The sequence below is a fragment of the Erpetoichthys calabaricus genome, chromosome 1 (genome assembly GCF_900747795.2).
Source record: "Erpetoichthys calabaricus chromosome 1, fErpCal1.3, whole genome shotgun sequence".
Taxonomy (NCBI): Eukaryota; Metazoa; Chordata; class Cladistia; order Polypteriformes; family Polypteridae; genus Erpetoichthys; species Erpetoichthys calabaricus.
Genome location: NC_041394.2, coordinates 290863278 through 290887397, shown reverse-complemented (window position 1 = coordinate 290887397; position 24120 = coordinate 290863278). Strand labels below are relative to the sequence as shown.

The window sequence follows — 24120 nt, the reverse complement described above, 5'->3', positions numbered from 1 at the left end:
AATAAAAATGATCACAGATATAATGAAGGGGGCTAAAATGCTTTGCCAAAGCCACCCTCTTAAAATAATGGTCTCTCATTTCTTTTAATTCTCTGTGAAATGGGTGGCTATTTCTGTAATCACAATGTGACCCTTTTTGGTTTCTCTTTCCTCTGGTTATTTCTTCCTACTTCTCTTCAAAGCAGGCTTCTCATGTGGTGTGGTGCTTGTGTAGCAATGATGCAACTTCAAAATTTCTTGTTTTCAGGAAGGGAAGTGACTGCTGGGTTAGGGTGCAAAATTAAGAGATCAGCAACACAGAGGCAGCCCACTTGTACGAGTGCCAGCAATGCCTCAAGCTCAGCCATAAATCAAACTTCTACATACAAGGGATGTGCACATTCACACCCAGTTCACTCAAAAGTGTAATTCCATTCAAGATGGTGGTAAATGATCATCAAGGCAGTAAAAATGTAGAGAATCGGTGGATGAAGCACAAAATACAAACCTGAAATTCTCTGATGTAGGTCAAGAAAAAACAGACAAACCCAAAAGCTACGATCCACTCACAAACTGCACTTATGATATGCTTTGTGTAGCCCTAAAGGAAGAATACACATAGAAGAATTATACGTGTTGTGTGCAATATGCACTGGTTGAATATAAAGGAAAAACTATATGCACACATAAAAATGATGTACAGATGATTAAATGCGATGCAGCTTAACTTGAAAGCTTTTCACAGATTTATCGTCCAGATTTCTAAAATAAATGAGCTGATTCTTGCTAATGACATTTTCTGTTTAATATCTTTACCACAAATTGACTTTGTTTTTGAACGTCTTACTATTATAGATAGATAGATAGAAAAAAGGCACCATACAGTATATGACAGGTAGAGAGAGATGTGGAAGAAACTAAATATGAGATAGATAAAAATGCACTACATAGGATATATAGATAGATGTGAAAGGCACTATAGATAGATAAAGAAAGAAAATGTTATTTGTCTCCAGGGTAGCAATAAATAAAATAGTATTATTATAGGCAGGGCACTAATAGACAAGCATGGTCATAATTTACAATTGAATAAACATCTTTTCTATCTTTATCAATGAATTATCCAGAGGAAACCCCACACAGACACAGAGAACATACAAGCTCCACACAGACAAGAACCAGGCATGGGATTCAATCCTGTGGCGCTCAGTCTGGGATGCAGCGAGGTTACACACTGTGCCACCAGGGCAATTCAAGTGAACCAGTCAGTTTCTTTGCCAACTGTGCACGTTGTTCCATCCTAATGAAAGCAATGTGGTACATTTCACTGAAACTGAAGTGTTTCTTTGTAACTCCCTCTTCAAGAGTCCATTTTTCTACATTTTTTTTTAAATTTGCAGTATTTTGCAGCCTATCACTTTTATTATCTTTGTGTTTCTTTCTGCATACTGTAGATGCTGATGAAGGGATTCACATAGCCAAAGTTATAGAGATAACACGAAGAGTCCAGACACACTTCAGCTGTCATGTAGCAATGCAACAGAGGATTAAGGATGGCCATAAAGAATAGAAGAGCTCACTAAGAAGACCACATTGTTTCTTAAAAGGTGGCATCATTGATTCATTTCATATCCAACCACAGCTGCCTCCTAACACCATACCCCATCATAACCCACCACTGCTGTCCTTGCATGTGGGCTTGCTGTCATTCTGTGGGGTGTCCTCTGCAAGACCACAAATGAACTCTTAAGGTTCTGTTGTCTCCAATTAACACAGTGTGACCAAGTTTGTATTATCCTGTCATAGAAGGCAAGGTCAGGCTGGCATCCTGGATGAGATGGATGGTGGTTCCTTACCAAGTCAGGAGGCCTTTATAATGGAAGGCCAGTGGGAGAAATCTTTCCAGAGACACATATGTTTCTGTACACTGAGTGGCAGCATCCCTCTGGTTTTGGTCAGCATGGGAATAGCATAGTTCTGCTAGGAGGCCCTGTAGGGGTACTTGGGTGCTTCCAGTAAGGAGCTGTCAAAAGGACACTCATCTGTCTTAGAGAAGTTTCATCTGACCCAGAAGTGCTTCTTGGTGGTAGTGTGTTGCATTGGAAGCACTGCCAGGTCCAGGTTGCTCCCCCAGATGACTCAGAGTCAGGAGTAGAGTTGGGCAAAGCTCCCCTGGGAGGTGTGGAGGAGAAAGAAAAAGAATTCTGTTGGGCTTGTGTGAGTGAAGCTGTGTCAGGGGTTTGGGGCTCTGCTACACTCCATACAAGTGAAAATCCCTAAATAGTTGTATTGTAATGCTAGTACTGGGCAATACAGAGTAAAGTTTATATTCACAGAATTTATTAACTTCAGAAGGTCTGAATTTTTAAAGGAGTCTCTCTGACATTGAACTAGTAGGCGCTGTGGGAGTGATAAAGGCAGAGCATGAAGCAAAGCTGGAAAGACCAGAGATGAGAAGGATTAAATAGATGTGTGGAGTGTTGAGAGGAAGATGTCTACTGAGTTAAGAAATCTAGAAATGAGTTCAAGAGAACAGGGCTATTTTGAAACAGTATCAATAATGGCTGCAATGCATGTACTTTTTTTCATTTTTACATTATATGGTATACCATACCTTATCATCTCTATGCCAGTGCAAAGTTGAATCTGTCAGCACACCTCCACACACAAACACTGGTAACATTCATGGTCAAGGAATCTGATGTTTAAGAATTTTCATGTGTTTCAGAAATATGGGATTAAACAAATTATGAATTGGCTTATCACCAAAAGGCATATGGATGACACATTTCTTTTGAGCATTTTATGCAAGGCTAGTGTATTGTTTTAGTTTTGTATAATTGTGCAGTGAAAAAAGTAAAAGTGATCAGTTCATCTTCAGCTCACTTAACTGTTCACAGTAACAGACATTTTAAGCAAGGGGCCCAAACTTTGTCATGCCACTGTGATGATCTGACACATACAAATGGCAGCTTAAACCACCACATCCAGTTATTCAGAAATCAATGCAACAATTCAGAGTGGACACGTGACCCTGGTTTTGATCTGGCTAATATCCATGCTGCTCCACTCTGAACCTCATGTAGCCTTCTCATTGTTAAAATAAAGCATTGCAATGATGTACTAGTGAAAACAGAAAGAAGGGATCTGGCTTCTCTGCTGCAAAGACAATGGGTCTCAGTTGAGCTGTATTACATAAAGAGAAAAATGTGCTTTGCATCATGTCTTTAATATTAGTCTCAAATGCTGCAGAGAACTTCAAAGTGCTGATGTCAACTTATGCATTCTTAACATCAGCAGAAGAGAGTGAAATCTTTTCCAACCATTGCGAAGGACCAAACAAAAGAAAGTTTCCATTTAACTGAAGAAAACTTAAAAATTCATTAATTTTCTTATTTAAGCAATGCAGTCTGATTCACAGGAAACCACAGATGCTACATTTGATTTTAAAATCATATCAGTGTGTCACCAGCATTAACATTTTAAAAAAACAAAAGGGTCACTGAATCATTACATCCTAATAAAAACTTAGATACTTGAATTTCACATGCACTAAAAGCCCACAAATATCCCTAATTCACTTTTTTTCTTTTTTTTGCAATTGAGTTACTTAGTAAGGCCAATACATTACCTGCTTTTGAAGTATAAATTATATTTATTTATGATGCATAAGATAATAAAAGTTTGGTGTCCAGTACAGTGGACAGCACTGCAGGCCTTGGTTCTAAACCAGAGTGCGGTCACCTCTTATGTTGAATCTGCACTTTCCCCTTCCATCTCATTGGGTTTTTCTTTGGGTTCTCCCATTTTTGTCCCACCCCGGGTTATACTTCTTGGTGATGCTAAACTGGCCCTGAATTACTGTGTATACAGTATGAATCGGCCATGGCGCCCGGGGCTAGTTCTCATCTTGACCCCTGACACCCTGAGATCTTAAACTGGATAAGTGGAGAAGAAAATGAATGGATGATAAGCATAGTACAGTAAAGCATTGCAATGTTGGCTGTAAACTCTTCTGAATAATTTACTGGATATAGTCATAAGAATTGTGTACATTTTTCAGATTGCACAAGCTTTATGATAGTGAAAACAGAAATAAAAAAAAAAACATCTATAACATCTGCTCATTGCTGAATCCACATATTCCTTTACAGGGTTGCAGAGAGCTGGAGCCTGTCCTGGCAGCATGAGAAGCCAAGCAGAAACTAACTCTGCAGTAGAAGGGATGCCAGTACATTCACCTGCATGTCATTGGATACAACAAGACCATGGAGCTGCAAGCCAGTAGTGCCAGCCCTTCCACCATAACATCTTATTTCTTTTATTTAGTAACATCTTTCTTTAATGCCTTATTTTGATTTCACTTTTTTTTTTTTGCACCAAAAACATTAGGTGGTCTTAATAGATTTGATGGTGCCAAAAATCTGGCAAAAGAACGGCCCCATCACATCCAGTGTTGTGTAATGACTGTTTAAAACAAAACAAAAAACTGTTTTAGAGAATAAAATATTTTAAGAATTATTTAGATTTGGAAAAATTATACATTAGTGATATAATTGTTTTACATAAAATTATTACTTATAAAAAGTAGTCACTTGTTATTTTTTTCAGGGTGGAATGATCAGTTTCCACTATAACGTCTCACCTTTTGATTGATGTCCTGGTGGAACCTCTTCCCGAAAATCCAAATAAGACTGTAGGAGATGGATTTTTAAAGACATGTTGCACCCAGGTGCTAGGTAGGAAGAGAGAAGCCCCTCAGCTAGGTTCTTTGCAGTTTCTGCCTTTGTGTTTCCAAGAAGGTTATTGTGCACGTTTTTATTGTTTCTCAGTATGGAAGGGTGTGTGTTCTTTTAGTGTTTGTGCGCCTGTTACCTGGTCAAGATAATGGACGGATCAACCTTTTCTGGCATTTTTCAACAAAAACCATTTCTCTCTTCTGGATAATAAAAATGCATTTTTCTAATATTCTAAATATAAATTCCTGGCTATTTTAAAGAAATAAAAAAGAGAGGAAAAACTACTGATTGAAAGCAAAAAATAGATTTCAGGTTGTTTCCACCTCAACTGATGTTAATAGGCTGCCATTTCTCAACACAAAAAATAATTCAAATAATACTCTGAGCATAAAAAATACATATTTTTTTCCAAAAGTGTTTTCATCGAATCCAGTATGTTGCAGAAATGATTTGTGGTAGAGAAATTCCAATTTCAGAAATGGATTTGGTGCACCTAAATCTGTAAAGAACACCAGTTTTTTTTGTGCAGGAGGATTTTGGTGCAGACCATTGTTACCTGATGTATATTTTTCTTCTTAAATATGGCCAAAATCTTGTTTCAGAAAAATAAAGTACCAAATATAAAAGTGCTGATGACACACTCATGCTGTAATTATATTTCAGGTAGAGCACAGCTATGTTAAACAGAGCTCCAAACTGCAAGATCATTGACATTAATGTGAAAAAAGGATACTTGGCCACATTGCAATGAAGGAAATGATGAAGATGGCCAATCGCAGAAGGTGCATTGTCCTCGTACTTCCATTTTGACACATCTTAAATGATATGAGGGACTGAAGGCCAATATAAGTAACTCCAAAGAAGAAGGCTATAAAGGCTCCTATGTCATGAACTATTCTGACTGTGTTTTCCTGAAATGAAAACATTACCATTAAAACAAAGTCACAAATAGAATACAAAACACAAAAAAGTATTACATATTGACTTTTCATTCTGACATCATTAATGACATTTCACTCTATTTATGGATGCGTATTTATGAGACATTTAAAATGTATGGCAAAAAAAAAATGTAATTAGTTACAGTACGATGAAAAAGTATTTGGCCCTTCTTGATTTCCTGTATTGTTGCAATTTTTTGACCTAAACAATTTTTAGGATTTCAAACAAAATGTTAACATCTGATAAAGAACACCTGAATGAACAAATAACACATTTTCCATACTCTATTTATGCAGTGAAGAAATGTATTTGCTACCAGCTAACACTGTGTGAAAAAGTATTTGCCTACTAATTCAATCAACCCAAGTAAAGGGATAATTTGAGTAAACCCCACTTCTTTTGGCCCCGCACAATTAATTAACTAGCACTTGATTGTATGATCAGGGCGGCAGAGTGGAGTCTGCATGTTTTCCCCATGTCTGCATGAGTTTCCTCCCACAGTCCATTGTTACCTGATGTTACCATTTGCTGACGCTAAACTGGCATGGGTGTGTGTTTTTGGTGCGTTTGTGTTTGTCCTGTGATGGACTGCCACCCTGTCCAGGGTTTGTCGCTGCTTTGTACACAATGCTAGCTGGGATAGGCTCCAGCACCCCAACTCAACCTTTGTCAGGATTAATCTGGTTAGAAAACAACATAATATGAAAGTTGTATAATCTAAAAGAAAATTCTAAGGGGATAAAAAAAAAAATTTGTTCACTTTGATTAATCTAAAAGGAGCTACAACATCACTTTCAAGAGCAGAGACTCCACTGAACCTCAGTGAGAGCCATATTCACAAAGTGGCAAGCTAGTTGGAACAATAGTGAATCTTTCCAGAATTTGTGAGACACTGTGTAAAACCATCTAGGAAGTATTTTAAACGCATCCACACAAATGTTCGCATCTTGCTTCAGTAAGGTCAGTGTTTATGACTCAGAAAGACACTGTTCAAAATGAGCTTCCTTATACAGAAGTATGGCAGATACTCTGGCCTTTTGGGGGACTCTTTTATGGAGAGATGTGAAAAAAGATGAACATTTTAGATAACATGGGTCCAGTTAGGTCTGGCATAAAGAAGACACAGCATTCCACTGTAAGATCATCATGCTAACAGTCGGCCACACTGGTGGTATTGTGAGGGTGTGGAGATGCTTAGTCACCTCATGACAAGACAACTTACCATAACTGCAGGCAGGAATTCAGCTCTGTATCAGAAAAGTCTTAAGGAGAATACAATACAATACAATGTATTTTTGCATAGCCCAAAATCACACAAGAAGTGCCGCAATGGGCTTTAACAGGCCCTGCCTCTTGACAGCCCCCCAGCCTTGACTCTCTAAGAAGACAAGGAAAAACTCCCAAAAAAACCTTGTAGGGAAAAAATGGAAGAAACCTTGGGAAACGCAGTTCAAAGAGAGACCCCTTTCCAGGTAGGTTGGGCGTCCAGTGGGTGTCAAAAAGAAGGGGGTCAATACAATACACAGAACAAATCCTCAATACAGTATAAAAATAAAAATATTACAAGTACGGACCAGAATTAACAGTAGATGATATCACATAATATGTCTTGGATTTGTTTACAATGTCTGATTATCTTCACAACAGCTGAAGCTGAAATGTTGGTAGGTACCATAATGCAGCAAGATTATGGTCTAAAAAAAAAGGCAACTTTATATCAGAATGTCTGCAAAATAAAAGTTTTGGAGATACCTAGTCATAGTCCAGACATATTGTAAACCCAACCAAGATGCTGTAACAAGACTTGAGACCTGAGATTGGGATTTGAAAACCTCCCCATGTTTCTGAGTTCAGGCAGTTCTGCAAGTCAGTGTTGGGCTAAAAGTCCTCCATAGTGCAGTGAAAGCTAATATTGGATGGATGGAAGTGTTTAGTAGCAGTCATCGTGGCTGAAGGTTCAGCAATCACATATTAAGTGCAAGGAGACTGTTACTTGTTCTTTAAGTGCCAGTTCATGTTGAATAACGTTGTTCAGTACAGCAAATGAAATAGTTTAAGGAATGTGTTATTTGTCCACTCAGGACTCCTTTATTTAATACAGTATTAGATTTTAGATGGTGATGTTAAAATATTCTGTGTCAAAAATTTGCAGTTATAAAGGGACAACTTTGTTTTTCACTTAACTGTAAGTGTTGCAAAGTAAAAAGAATGACTAGTTCTACAATGCACACTGTAAAAGTTTGTGAATACAAATGTTTGATAGATAGAGATATAACAAAAGGAAAAAGACAGTAAGGTGAAGGACAGAAAGCCATAATTAAGTAAAGAGGCAAAAAAGGAAAAGTCAGCAGTTGAACAGTGTTGGAAAATTCCAAAGCAGAATAAGCTGATCCCTTTTTTTTGATATGATATACTAGTTCTTTGTACAGTAAGGCCCAGAGAGGAAGTTGTCTTTTCGCAAGACCTTTGGGGCTCAGAGTGCAGAGTCAGCCATTGCACAGTGCCCCAGGGCAGTTTTCAAGTTAAGGACTTGCTCAGAGACCCAATGGAGTTGTATCCCTTCTGGCAGTAATTGGATTTGAAACAGCAGCCTTCCAGATACCAGCACAGATCCTTAGCTTCAGAGCCTCCACTCTCTTTAATTGTTCTTATTTTAAGGCTTTTAACATTTCAGTGGTTTTACCCTACAGACTACTGCTACACCCAAAATGTGGCACACATTGTATTTTGCAGCACAGCTTCTTTATAACAATATTAGGGGGGCTTCAAACACACAAGTCTGTCATATTTTAATTCCATTCCATTCCTTGCAATATGTTATACAATATTTGTATTACATTTATGCCATGTTGGCGATTCTAAATTGGCCCTAGTGTGTGCTTGGTGTGTGGGTGTGTTTGTGTGTGTCCTGCGGTGGGTTGGCACCCTGCCCAGGATTGGTTCCTGCCTTCTGCCCTGTGTTGGCTGGGATTGGCTCCAGCAGACCCCCGTGACCCTGTGTTCGGATTCAGCGGGTTGGAAAATGGATGGATGGATTTATGCCATGGCGCTGTGTGATGTTACAGTTATATCTCTAAATCTAATCCGATTGAGAGAAAACGGACCCAAAACTTGAGATGGCTATGGATGTGACTACAGCTATCACATAGATCATATCGTCAACATTAAAAAAAAAAAACACAATGCAGTAACACACACCTTTCTGAAACGTAAATGACAGTACTTGTTTTTTAAAGGCTGGTTTTCATTTATGTTCTTGGAGATTATTTCTGTTACCATCTTTAAAATAGGCTCCATTCCTGGCTGGTTCCTGTCTGGCTGAGAAGGTAGGTGCTAACATACTCAACTAGTACAGTATTTGCCAAGATGAACTTGTTTAAAATAAACTCAGTCAAAACATATGAAGCATTCATTTTTAAATGCAGCAAATGATCTGTAGTTGCCTTAAACTCGAGTATCTACTGCTCCTACTTGCTTCACTTAGCCTTCTTGAATGTTCCATGTTCACATAGTGATTTGACATCCAAGTGTGTGGGAGACAGTTTAGATAGAGTCCACTTTTGTTGTGTGCCCTATTCATTGTTCAGTGATTCATAAAATGAATTAAATGGTTACAACACTCCAAATCCAAACTGGTGTTATTTGACCTCAGGCATTTTCCAATTCTACTTTGTCAGTAGATGTTACTCTATAAATTGCTTGTCTCATTGATAAGGAGAGAAGAGGATGGAAAGTTACTTACACCAAGCATGTTCGTTGATCTGATAGCTGGCAAAATTAACATCTAACAGCTAAACTGTCTTTGTGTAAATTGCTGCCAGCAATTGCAAGATAAAAAAACATGGAATAAGTACTTACTAAAGCTATACCTTACGTCCTTTAACTTCAGTGCTAATAAGGTTGCTATACAATCTATAGGGAGCATCCGTGTCAGGCACATCCCATCCTGACATAAATGACAGCTCCTGCGGCACAGCCTCTGAGTGCCAGCCCTCCTCAAAGAAAAGCTGAGTTGTCCAATTGTACCATCAGTTGTGTGGAATCCAGACAACAAGTTAATGGTACAAGTGATCTAACAAATCTTTAATCCAAAATACAGAGAGCAATTTAATACACAGAAAAAGTAAAAGAGACACAAATCGAAAACAGAAATGCAAATTTATATCAATTCATTCTGAAAAAGTTGAAAATCCTAAGAATAGAACAGTCAAAAACATTCTAAATCAAGGGGAACACAAAGAAGTGGCTGTCACAAAGACAAGAATGCAAATGCTTTTGTGAAGTCACTATCCTAGAACTCTGTCCCCTCCATCATGTGGCTTGTCCAGTAAATATGCCAAGAAACAGACCCGGACAGGAGGGCCTTGTGTAAAAACTGAAAGGCCCAGGAGCAGGTCCTTGGTCCACTTTTGACAGGGACAGCCAACAGAAAATGAATTGAGGAATTAGGGACAGAACTCAAACCTGGTTCTGACAAAGGCTTGTCGCATAACCCACATACTTCTGCCATATTTACTCTTTTAGAGATAATGAATCTTATTTTAATTGTGCACATGTAGTTCCAGCACAGTTTCTTTCTATCGTCAGATATGTTGCTTAGCTTTGTTCTATTCACCACATTTTTAAGCCGAACAGGAGCAGGTAAAAGCCAGAGGCCATCCTGGATAGTAAAAAGAGTTCATCACACAAATCTCCATATTTACACTGATCCACGTATCCTTTCAGCAACAAGATATAAAGTTATGTATGCAGTGTAGGTTATCATAACTGTACATAATGTGGATTGCTGACTATGTGTTGCTATTTTTATAAAATTACACACATCTCTCATTTTAAGCTTACATGAATCATGCCAACACATTTGCTCATTCTTCTCTCACGCTTGAAATGTCTTCTTCAATGACTAAAGACTGTTGTATAGTATTGAAAAAGTCTGCTTTCCCAAAGGGGTACCAAAGATAGGAGAGGATTTGCAGTAATTCTGCCAAAAGCTGGATTTGGACTGATGTTCTCATTGTTAATAAATCTTCAGAATATCATCCATTATTGAATCTGCTTAGTGTAGTGTTTGGTTTCCGGGACTGATCCCATCAGTATCAAACACAAGGCAAGTATCAACCCTGGACAGTCCATTATTGGGCACACATATTTTATATCAATAACCAATCCAAAACGCACAGCTTTGGAAGGAGAGGGAAAACTGCTGCACCGAATAAGAACTCTGGACTCTGGGGCTACAAGGAAGTAAGACTAACTAGTGTGGCACCCAGTTCACACAAGAGAATATTTGTATAGTAAAGTACAACAAAGCTAAAAAAGTAAAATAAATACAAGAGAATATGTGCTACAAAATGATCAGATTTTCTATCCATCCATTCATTTGCTGAACTTGTTTCACCAGTAAAGGGTCTTGGGTATCTGGAGCTATCTCAGCAGCAAGAAAGAACTTGAGCCGGTTGTGACACTCGTCCTTTGCAGTGCACACACACACAGAAACATATGTTAAATCTCAAGCTGTCTTGACCGAGTATATAAACTGGTTTTGCATATATCAGCTTAAGCCTTATAAGACACTAATCACCTAACTGTGTTCTTTTCATTTCTCACTTTGGCATTGTGCTGTTTATATGTTTTAGGGTCATTATTGTCACGTGTAATCTTACTTGCGTGTGCTAATCAACAGGTAACACATTGCCTCTGTCACGTTTAGTCAGTATAAAAGCCTTACCTTGAAACATCTGCCTCCCTGAAATAAAAAAATCCCCAAACACAGTTTACAACACTATCTACCATTAAAGGATATATTATTTTAGCAGTTTTTGAAAAGTGATCATAAACTAGGATGTTCATTGAGATTAACACAGAGCTGTTGTATGCTGAAAATGTATTACATTTTTCTTTCTAAATGTAATTTCCTCTAATGTTAAGTAATATAGACCATTGTTCACTACTGAACAATCTGAAAAGCATGTTTTAATCAATAAGCATCTAATCACCTAAGTATTGCTTTTAATTGTATTTTAACACTTCATTCATCATGCACACACTAACAACCTCCAATTGGGAATGCTTCTTTCTCTTCTTTCACCAAGTTTTCTTCTGTCTTCCCATTCCATTTTGCATGTTTTTCAGTGTTTGTGAATCATTTTCCATAGTTCTCTGCTTTTCTCCTGTTTGGCCATATTCAGGAATTTCTTTGATGAGGAAAGGCACCAATCTGAAATTCAGCAGTTTTATTTTGGGTTCTGGTGTCTAAAGGTTAAGGGGACTTTTTTGCCTGAGTAAACTGTTTAAGAGGAATGATAAAGACAAAGCAAGGCTCATTAGAGTATATGATGAAGAAGAAAGAAAGGTGACAAGAGCTATGTGAGAATATAGGAGAGAAGGAAAGAGGCAAAGCAGTTACAGATTTTCACAACAGGCGCCAGGTGACCTACACCTCTGTTGTTTTGGTAGCATTCCCATGGCCAGACAGGGTATTTTTTTAAAAGAGCAAATTACAGTTTAGGACTGTATGAACAGAAAATCAAAATACTCTTTTCATTATGTGTTAAATACATTTTATATAATAGATTCCTGGCATTGTAATGGCTGCTGTCAAAGTTTCTGCTCATCCTGATCTGTTCTATAAATTTGGCTCTGCTTAACACAAAACTTTAAAATTAATTTTGGAACAGCAAAAAAAAAAAAAAAAAAAAGCTTTGTGAACAGCATCACCCTTATTCAATCATTTCCTAGGCAGGCCTTTTTGAGCAAATGAAAAAATGTTTTTGAACAAATACACACAATCTTATATTGAATTTCCACATTTGCCTTTATTTTGCCACATTATATTAAATACAAGTACTATCTGCAAATGAATTTGGGAAATTTACCTGAAAATTGCCAACAGTGAGCATTCCTAGACAACCAAAAATGCCAGCCATCAGTGTTATTTTATTCAGTCCGGTGTTAAAGTTAGACATTGGGTCATTTATCTTTTCAAGTATCTTGTATCTTGTATACATTGTAGCCACTCCTGAGGAAATAAATGAGGAAAGAAAAATTTGATTAATCATTCACAGAAAGCAGTATATAGACTATGATAAGAAAAGCCAAGCAAAATGACACCTTTTATTGGCTAACTAAAAAGATTACAATATGCAAGCTTTCGAGGCAACTCAGGCCCCTTCTTCAGGCAGATTCCAATAACAGATGATATTGGGAAGACTTATTAACAATGACAACATCAGTCCAAATCCAGCTTTTGGTAGAATTACTGCAAATTACATCTTGCCTGAAGATGGGGCCTGAGTTGCCTCGAAAGCTTGCATATTGTAATCTTTTTAGAGGATGTCATTTTGCTTGGCTTTTCTCTACATTTATAATGGCTAACACGGTGCAACACCCTAGTACTATAGACTATGATAAGAAAGGTATTAAAGCCTGAAACGTTATGCTTGTGATTATCTAAAAAAAGGGAACTACAAGATAATAGCTTGAATTTTTGGTTACTAATACATGACACTGTAATACAAATGTTATGTTGATCCTGGTATACAATTTCAAAAATAAGTATGTTTTAGGCAACAAATAAAAAATTAAACACAGTCAAACAATAAGTAAATGGCTTATTTGGATAAAATCAAAGTTATTGGGGGAAAAACTGCCAGGAGACTGTGCTACTTGATGGCCTCAAGAGTCTAAGGATGACCACTGACCCTACAGTAGATTTATGACATAAAGAGAACACTCAAGGGGTTTTTTCTTCCTCAAGGTTTGCTTAGCTTAGCAACAGTTTAGGACCAGTTTGCCCGATTTCTAATGCTTGTCAGTTGTGAGGGATGATAATTCTTTGCATTTATATAACGCTTTTTCTCACTACTCAAAGCACTTAGCAATTGCAGGTTAAGGGCCTTGCTTAAGGGCCCAACAGAGCAGAGTCCATTTTGGCATTTTACGGGATTCGAACCAGCAACCTTCCGATTGCCGGTGCAGATCCCTAGCCTCAGAGCCACCACTCCGCCTACAATGGCAGGCATCCTTGCCCAGCCAGGACACCCTCAACCTGGAAGGACAGGGGAAGACAGCTTACACTGGGCTTTGTCTCCTCCAGGACACTAGATGGCAGCCAACTCAGACTGGGATCCCTGCATGGGTGCCCACAAGGCATGCCAGGTATTATAGTTCCGAGGGACAGCCCTGTTGACTCCCGTGAGGTACACCGGGGGGGCTGTTGGATTTGGAAGTCCCTACTCCATTGGGCAGCAACCAGAAGTGCTTCAGAACCACAGTTTCATATCACCGGAAGCAGGATTGGATAAAAAGGGCTGCCTAGCACAAGTCAAGGAGCCAGAGTCCGGAAAAAGGAGGACGAAGCTTGCCGGGAGTAGTACAGGCAGACAGGAAGCGAGAAAGACAGAAGTAGACAAAGTATTTCTGTGTGCTGTGCTTTTGTGCTGTACTTTATTGTTGAGGGAAACACTTCAGGGTAGAGTTTCCCAAATAAAAGCCTTGTTGGTGCTGCACTTTTGGCTGTGCCTGACTGTGCCAGGTGTTTGGGGAGCTGGAGTGCCCCCAGGTGGCCACAGAGTGTATTATTTAAGGGATGTGTAACAACACACAGCGCTGCTGCCTCGCAGTTGGGAGACCTGGGGACCTGGGTTCACTTCCCGGGTCCTCCCTGCGTGGAGTTTGCATGTTCTCCCCGTGTCTGCGTGGGTTTCCTCCGGGCGCTCCGGTTTCCTCCCACAGTCCAAAGACATGCAGGTTAGGTGGATTGGCGATTCTAAATTGTCCCTAGTGTGTGCTTGGTGTGTGGGTGTGTTTGTGTGTGTCCTGCGGTGGGTTGGAACCCTGCCCGGGATTGGTTCCTGCCTTGTGCCCTGTGTTGGCTGGGATTGGCTCCAGCAGACCCCCGTGACCCTGTGTTCGGATTCAGCAGGTTGGATAATGGATGGATGGATGTGTAACAACACACCTCTACAGAAAGAGGTCTACAATCTCAGTCTCGGATGGCTTTGATAGTTGACTATTTGCGCCTGCCAATTTTGACATTATACATCCGTTCTTGAAGCTAAGTTTAATTGTAGGCCTCTTTAGTGCTCTTGCTTGATTTATGTGGCTGTTTTATAAGTGTGACTTGTTCTTTCTCTTCAGAAAATGCTAACCAACATATCTATATAGCCACAGTTGTATGGCATTTTGAGTCATCATTCTCTACCTATAAAAAGGTATGTCAAAGTTTCTGAATATTTCAAAACAATCCTAGTGCGATAGATATTTCAAATCTGATAAGGTAGTTAAAACGTTCTGCATATTTATTTTTTATCATGTGTTAATGTTTTAAGTATTTTTGTGTTTCTCTCTTTTTTTGCCATATTTTCTCTCATCACCTGGTCCACAGACATTTTGCCAAATTTGTGACCTGCCATTTTCACACTACAGTAGAAGTTTCTTTTTTCCACAAATTGCCTGTCTGCTTTACTGGGTCCTCCTGTGTCTGTAGCTCAATCAACAGCATCTGGCCCGCGTCTGAGAGTGAGCGATAAACTGCAGATTGTCAGTCTGCCAGCCTTACATATTCAGGCACAAACATGCTAGATCAACTGAAAATTATTATTTAAAATGACAAAATATTTTAGAAGCTGGGTAAAAACAAAGATCACTGAGAAAATATGCACAAAAACATTACTTTTCAAAAATTAGAAGAATTCACGTAAACTATTTAGTTTCTGATGTAATAAAATGAACACCATCAACAGCAGTTAAACCTGGTATTAAAGGACATTTACAAAGAATCAGAATATGACATTTCAGAGCTTTAGACCCACCTTCATTCATTCATTCGTTCATACTTAGTGTATGCTTTATTACTCACCTAAAATGGCTGCAAATGTAATCAAAAGGCTAAAGATTTGACTTTCTGGAACCTGTACTCCTGTGTCACTGAGAAATAAAAATAAAAGCAGAAATTCGTACACAGATGCATTATTATTGTATAAAATGGTCAACATAGGCATAAAGTACTCTGTAATATTAAATCATCAAAGATATAAAAATTTCATTTAATGTCTACTATATAATAAAACACTAAGTTCCCTGTGTCCAGTCCTCCTGAACAATCTGATTGGTCAGTTTGGCTTTCGTGTGATTGGTTGGTTTGGCTTTGATGACATAACAAAAGAGGAAGTACGTATGAGGCAAGCGGAGAGAATCACCTTCAAAGACGGCAAGTACAAAACTGGATGGGAAGCAAGAAACGCCTTGAAAATAATGACAGTGTCTTAGAAGCAGACTTTATGGGAGCATGATCGAGAGAGAGGCAGTCCTGGTTAAGAGACGTTCATGCACGTAGTACAAGATAGCAATTTTTTTTTTATTCTATTACCTGTCTTCAACAGGTACAATGGTTAGTAGTATAAAGTCAAAAGGTACAAAGGAAGCCACTCCATTAGAAAAGGGTAGAGACAAGGATTATTCAACAATACCTCCAGGCAAAAAAGTGAAAAACTGAAATAAATAAATATCTCTGTGGCTGTGGTCATAAAGAGCTGTTTCTTACTCAGAATCCTGCACTTGGGAACTGTGTGGAGTTTATATGTTCTCCCTCATTCCAAAAACCCGCCGATTAGGTTAATTGTAAACTGTAAACTGACTCACTATGACTTTGTATATATGTAAACATGAATGCACCCTATCCAGGGCTGGTTCCCAATTTCAGGTGAAAGATACTCTGTCTAGGGTTTGTTCCCAACGTGTACCCAAAGCTGCTGGGACACACTCAAGCTGTGTGTCACTTTGAAATGGATAACAGGTAAAAAACTGATGGATGATTTAACATAATATAGTTTGGGGTTTTTTTTGCAAACAAATTCAAAATTTACGACATTTTCTATAACATTAATATTAACTGTAAGACCTCTCACTGTCAAAGGGCCAAACACGCACCCAAGGTCCTCACAAAAACAGCAGAGGCACTACCACCCCATTAGTATTAACATGACTCTGGTGGAGAGGGTGGACGGTATCACTGTAGATCTGACCTGGCCTAAGCACATTGTCACCTTGGTGCCTTGATATAGAAGACAAGACAATGTCTTAACTACCTCAGATGCCTCAGACACTTTAGGCTGCCCTCTCAGAAACTAAAGAACTTTTACATGTCGGCCATTGAAAGCATCCTGACAAGGAGGTTTTACCACCTAGTTTGGGAACAGTACGCCGCAGGGTTGCAAAGCTCTGCAGAGTGGTGTGGTTAGCTGAACCCGTCACTGGATGTGCACTCTCTGACTTCCAGGTCACCTACACCAAGCAATACTGGAACAGGACAATGAAACTATCAGAGGTATGCCATCCTGACGACGGCCTCTTCTCTATGTGGCAGTCAGGTAAATGGTAACACTGCCTGAGGACCAGTTCAGGGAGGCTCAAGAGGAGCTCTTTCCCAGAATCTATCCACATCTTGAAATGGAAAGTGTCTAGAACTCCATGTTGCCCAATTGTTGATTCTCTTATTTAAGTTGTTGTTATTTATTTATTGTTTATTTGTCACATGTTGTTGTAATTATGGTGTAATGCATACTATTACATTTATTTAATATAGTGATTTCTTTGACACAGTATTTGTAAAGTCCTCTGTTATTGTTTTTAATCCTTTTGTAATCTTCCTTATTCTTGTTTAGTGCAAAGTCTCGGAGTTCAGTAACTAAGCGTTTCACTGCATTTTGTACTATGTGTATAATTGTATGTGACAATAACATTTGATTTGATTTGGCCTTAATTTACAATTAATTAACAATAAATACCAATTAATCTTAAATATTTATTAATTAAACAATTAATAGCCAAACAGACACAGTTTAGAAAACATGACAAAAATAAGTGGCAGCAAAAAATGAAAAAGAACCAACACTAGAAAATACTACACAGATAATTGTCAATAAAGGAACTAAAATGACTGGTAAAATTAAGAGAATAAAAAAAATCCTAAAAAGCTATAATCTCCTAAATAAAAAATAAGCCCAAACCACTAAATCAGAACATGTAAAACACCAAACTTAATGATGTTAAGATACTCTCCAAACTCCTAGCTAGAAGGATGGAGAAAGTGCTGCCTTCGGTAATATCACAGGATCAAACTGGATTTTTTAAAGGCCGACACTTAGCTTCCAATCTTCGATGCCTGTATAATATAATATAATATATTCACCAGCAAAGTCAAACACCCCAAAGATATTATTATCGTTGGATGCAGAAAAAGCATTTGATATGATTGAATGGAACTACCTTTTCACTACATTAGAGAAATTTGGGTTTGGCCCGAACATTTGTGCATGGATCAAACTACTGTAGCCTATACCAATCCAGAAGCTTCAGTTTGCATCAACAATGTTTGTTCAGACAACTTTAAACTAGAACGTGGTACCAGACAAGGATGCCCCTTGTCACCACTGCTATTTGCAATCGCCATTGAACCACTGGCAGTTCACTGTCGAAATGCTTATCAGATAAAGGGGATTATCACAGAAGGACTTGAACAGAAAATTTCAGACCCACAAAATACTGTGCTTGCAGTCCTAACAGCATTTATAGAATTTTCAAAGATTTTTGGTCTCAGAATTAATTTGAATAAAAGTGTGCTCTTCCCAGTGAATTCTGAAGCATACAATATCAGATTGGACATCGCAGATCAGTTTAAATACCTGGGGTAAACATCACAAGTAAACATAAAGCTCTTTATCAACAAAATTTTGCCGTCTGTATGGAAAAAATTAAGCAAGACTTGCATAGATGGTTAACCTTTCATCTCACTCTAGCTGGAAAAATTAACGTTGTTAAGATGAATATCCTACCTAAGCTTCTCTTTTTATTTCAAAACATTCCAATATACATCAATAAATCATTTTTTAAGCAATTAGATTCAACCATAACCTCATTTATTTGGAACTTAAAACATCTACGTATCCAAAGAGCCACCCTACAAAGACCTAAGGCAGAAGGTGGCATGGCTCTATCCAACTTTCAGTTTTATTACTGGGCAGCAAACATACAAGCTATAAAAACCTGGACACAAATAGATGAACATACACAGGCTTGGTGCACAATAGAAATAAAAATCTGCAGTACTTCTCTATATTCCCTGCTTTGTGCCCCTATTAATGCAAGTTATCGCCAATACACTAATAACCCAATTGTGCTTCACTCACTCAGAATATGGAACCAATGTAAAAAGCATTTTAAGATGGAGAATCTTTTATCTGTGGCACCTCTGCATGAGAACCACCTTTTTCAACTCTCGCAAACATATTCAGTTTTTAATATCTGGACAACATTTGGGATTAAATTACTTAGAGATCTTTATATAGACAACATCTTTGCATCCTATGAACAATTACATTCCAAATGTGACTTTCCAGCAACACATTTCATTCACTATCTTCAAATTAGAAACTTTGTTAAACAGAACCTGCCCGATTTTCTTCACCTCCCACCTTCCTCTAAGCTGTAAAAAATATTGCTCAGTTTCGAGGACTCAGCCAGCATTTCTGCAATATATACAATTATTTTATAGTCCCTCCCTTTCAAAGATCCAAGAGGACAATGGGAAAAGGATCTCTCACTCAACATATCAGAAAAGGAGTAGAAGGTAGCAATGCAGAGAGAGCTCCATATGTGCAAAGCATACAATTATTCAACTCAAAATTATATATTGACCACATCTGTCTCGCTTAAAACTGTCCAAAATGTTTCCAGGGCAAGATCCAACCTGTGAACGCTGCAATCAAGTTCCAACCTCACTGGGTCACATGTTTTGGGCCTGCACAAAATTAACATCATTCCTGACCAAAATTTTTAAGTGCCTTTCGGACAGCCTTGGTGTCACAATCCCACCTAAACCATTAACAGCTGTGTTTGGTGTTCTTCCAGATGGGCTTAAAGTGGAGAAGGACAAACAAACTGTGATCGCCTTCACTACACTATTGGTATGCAGACTTATTTTGTTAAACTGGAAGAATCCTAACTCTCCTCTTTTAAGTCAGTAGGTAACTGATGTTTTATATTATTTGAAATTGGAAAAAATCAAATTCTCACTTAAAGGATCTGTGCAGAACTTTTTCAAAACCTGGCAGGATCTAATCAATAATATTTTAGAATAAGCTCTTAAAGCACCGAGGAAGTAGATTCTCTTCCCATTTCTTTTTCTTCTCCATTTATTTTTATCCGCCTATTTAAACTCATCAATTTATTTATTTTTACTAGCTTTAAGTTTTACTCCGTTCTCAGGGGTGGGGGTTGATTTGTTTTCAATCCTATTTTTTGAAAAAATGTATCTATTTGTATGGAATGATTACAATAGAATTAAAAAAAAAACACCAAGCTCCAAAATCATTAGCCTGCATCCATAAAGAGTCTGAAGCTAAAATTTTAAACAGAGAGTCAAGGTAATCAGAATCCAAAATGGGCCCTTAACCAAAAGATTAATATAAGAGGCCAAAAACTATGAAAGACATTAAAAAAACTTAGAAAACCACTTGATTCAGAAGTGACTTGAAGCAGTGTCTCAGTCCTGTTTATATGCAGTGCTCCTCTTACGTTTGCTCAGCAGTCCTTAAAATTACTGAGCTGTAATAGTTTAAGACACCTGACCAGAGTAAAAATCCTCAAAGGCTCTGGCCTAATTTGCCAACACAAAAAACAATTAAACAAATCAAAAGCTAATGAGAAACTTATTCAAAAAAAGAAGACCTCCTAAAAACAGACAAAATAAAAGAGCCATGGGTGGAGCCCAGGCTGAAATATGACAGCTGTGAAATTAACCTAGTGAGTTATACAGCACAACAGCTGAAACAACGAAAACTAGGTCAGGATATGAATGTCAGAAAATTTAAAGGAATAATTGTTGAATGAAATAGTCATTTTTCATGAGGCAATAAGTGAGTGATGGAGATATGTAATTAATATTAGCGATATGTGAAGTTGTAAGTTGTAAGTAATGCAAAAAAGTATAGCTGTGACATGTGCTAAATTAAAGAGACATAACCTAATTGTTTTGTCTTATCTGTTATAGTTTTGTTCAATGTTAATGAGAATGTCAGCTCTATCCGTACATCCATATATCCTTTTTCAATTCTGCTTAAATCAAATATTGAGCATAATGAAGGGCAAGAGCGTACTCTGGAAGCATTGTGTACAACACAGAAACCAACCCTGAGATGGCACAATCATACATTAGCCTGTACTCAATTCACAAACCAGGCAAATTAAGATTGTCCAATTAATGTGGCTGCCTTTGGCATTGGCATTTTTGCCCAGAAAATTCAGGAGGGAGGGCTGTCTGTCTGTAGACTGTAACAAGGGATGGGGCCATTTGGAGAAGCCAGATATAAAAGAAGTCACATGGAGAGTTTGTGTGCTTGCTAGGTTTTATTTGTGTGTGTGAGGGAGACAGCAACAGTGAAAGAGGGGGAGTGTAAGCAAGAGACATGATCAAGTACGTAAAGAGCATAATTTTTGACTCTTTCAATATCTGTGCCTTTGCTTAACACCACTGAGCTGTGTATCCTGGCTTGGATCCAGTCAGAGAAAGTGGGTGCAGATGATGTTACCTCTCAGGCACAATGAGAAAGATGGAGAAGTGTGGAGTAAGATTCCCCAGGACCAATATACTGTTCTTTATTTTAATAAAAATTTTTTTTTTTTTTTAAAGAACACAACAGACATTTACATTTCAATACTGTACAAACTCAAAGAGCTGGCCCATGCATGTGACGTTTGCATCTCTTTTTTTCAAGTACACGCGAAAGCAAAAACCATTTAAGGGAACAAAGACGAGATGCCTTCACATGCAGTATCGGGGTCCAGCCAAGAGTGTACACCATGAGCTCCTCGTGGTTTACGTAAGTTATTTTGGCTACAACCAATGCAAATGCTGTACAGTGTATTATTAATTATTATTCTTCATTATTCAAGCAGTATAACCACAACAGAATATGCATCAGAATATTTTGCACACTAATAGTAACCATGACAGACAAACCTACAGTTGGAATTTGATGACATTATTCAAATGTTCAATAGTAAAAAGCCAGGAGAGCTCAATTGTAAAGGCAATTAATTATGATATAGTGAAGTTATCAATATTATCTGTAAAAAATAAATATTAATGTCTAATTAAAATGAAAGAAACATTGTTACTATTATATTATTATGTCAGTATTTTTGTGTGCAATTGTTAGTTTGATCCCTCTAGTTACTAGTATTTTTCTGAAAAACATTATTTTGATATTAATTAAACACAAAAGTAGAAACATAATTGCATTGTTTATTTATTTATTTTGGGGGCCTGGTAAATATCTGTTCCCTGGGCCCAGCATTGGCTCTCAACACCCTTGTTGCCTCTCAGCCTAAGTAAGTAATGTGAGAAGGAGCCAGTGGTGTGAATGGACAAGTTAGAGAACATATCATTGCCACTCTATTGAATCAGGCATGGAAGACTGAAGAGGCTACCAGCATCAGTGATGATAAAATGTCATCCAAATAATGTCATAAAAACACACAAAATAAAAACTATACTAATGTATTATTTGTCATATAGTACAACCACCAAAGGATAGTATTAAAAATATAGTCCAAGAAATCCTATTGTACTTAAATAATGAACATGATTCATGGTAATGTTGATGATAACATTTCCAATGCAGTAAGATATAGAATACAATATTCATGTAGCCTTTAAATTGCATTACAGAAAACTGCAGCAATGCATGCTTGAAAGGGCCTATCCTTCAAGCCCTAGGGCTCAAATGAAAAGGCTGATGCACATGTATACATGTATAAAGTTAAACACTGTGGAGTAGGACAGCCTGCCCAAAGAAATTGGTTGGGTACTATCAAGCATAAAAAAAACTTTTCAGACTCCAAAACGCTGAGGTCAAAACATTAAAAGAATACCAGTAGCATATATGAATGATGTAACCTTAACTTGCAGAAAAGCAATTGCATTAGTTCAACTTCTGTGAAGTATTTGGATCCAATTTAAATATAAGTTAAGAAAGAAGGCCCACTTAGAGGGAGACTGGGGATATATATCGGATTAAAACCTTTAAAGAAAATTTTAGGAATTTCAGGAATACAGACAGATAGAAGATGAGGGACAGGTCTGTAGTGTATATTAAAAATCTCTTACTATTACCATTAAACTGCAGTATATATTTTAAGGTGTTTTAATTACATTCCACTCTAAATCTACTGCAAGCCAATGTCAAAACACTAACAATGAATTGAAAAAATGTAATCAGAATGCTGAAGAAACAGAGCCTGTAAACCAGGACACTTTTAAGAAAACATTTAGGTTAAAAACAAGGAGCATTTCGGATTAAGGATATCTCTCTATTATAAAAAAAATCCTGGTGAGAAACAGTACAACAAAAGTAAAAGACAAAGTAGAACTTCATAAACACGTTCACAAACGTTGGCGCTATACACATGCAGAGCAGATTATGAAAGCTGTGGAATTGGAAAGGCTCAAAAAAAAAAAAAAAAAACGTATGCGCAATACAAATGTGGAGAAAGTTAAAGAATTTGAAAGTAGGAAAATTAGAAAGTATAAAAAAAAAGAAAGTAAAGATCACAGTAGCACAAACAAACGGAAATTATTACTCGAAAAAGGGAAAATAATCACAACGGATAAGGTGTCATTGAAAAAAAAAGCAGGACAAAGCGAGGTCAGAAATAAAAGACAGAGTTGAAAACAAAGTAAAATGTCATAAAGAGGTTACAAAACAAGGGGGCCAAACACATGCAGAGCAGGTTAGAGATAATGAAAACTGGAATTCAAAAGACACATGCAGAGCAAGATACAGAATATGAAAGCAGAAAAAAACGAGTGTCAAAAAAGAAAGTAAACACCGCATTAGTGCAAAAAAAGAGAAATTATTATGCGGAGAAATAACTAAAAGGCGAATAGAGATCGAATATATGGACACAGGTGATATGTCAGAAGTATGTAAATATTGTAAGGCTTTGAAGTTTTTGTCAGAGAATTTCAAAAACGTATTTTACCTCACATGCATTTATTGGTTACTTTGCAAAAAAAATCATTAACTGCTGATGATGTAGATCGCTTTGTCTGTGCTGAAATTCCAAACAGAGAAACCTATCCTGAATTATGGTACAAAGTCATTAAACACATGTCTCACTGACCTCATTTAAAAGATTCAGCATATTGGGACTCTAAAGATTCCAAATATTGTTTTTACATAAGTTCTGAAATAAAAGTGAAACTAATGAAATAGCAACAATTCAAAGAAAAAAAAAATCTTAAAAGTGTGTGTCCAGAAAACCAAACACGTGGGTTGGCGAGCAAAGAGAGCAGGGGGCGAAGCCCCCTAGTAGTAAGATAAGAATACAAGAAAGTGTATGAATCTATTGAAGAAAGTATTACCTAATAGTTGGGTTGTGAAATGGCACATAACAAACA

At 37.5% G+C, this 24120-nt stretch overlaps 1 protein-coding gene across 3 annotated transcripts in view; it reads right to left on the bottom strand.

Annotated features, from left to right (window-relative positions):
* dram1 (DNA-damage regulated autophagy modulator 1) overlaps positions 1-24120 on the bottom strand; it is a 47927-nt gene that overhangs the window by 5004 nt on the left and 18803 nt on the right. For all 3 annotated transcript variants that reach the window (XR_007935180.1, XM_051928627.1, XM_028816477.2), the window contains exons 2-6: positions 15520-15587; positions 12536-12678; positions 5452-5629; positions 2594-2652; positions 488-580 (exon numbers count right to left, since the gene is read on the bottom strand). Coding sequence is in view for 2 of the 3 variants with exons in the window: in XM_051928627.1 (XP_051784587.1) it covers positions 488-580; positions 2594-2652; positions 5452-5629; positions 12536-12678; positions 15520-15587 (541 nt within the window). In the remaining variant the exon portion in view is untranslated. The remainder of the gene's footprint in view (positions 1-487; positions 581-2593; positions 2653-5451; positions 5630-12535; positions 12679-15519; positions 15588-24120) is intronic.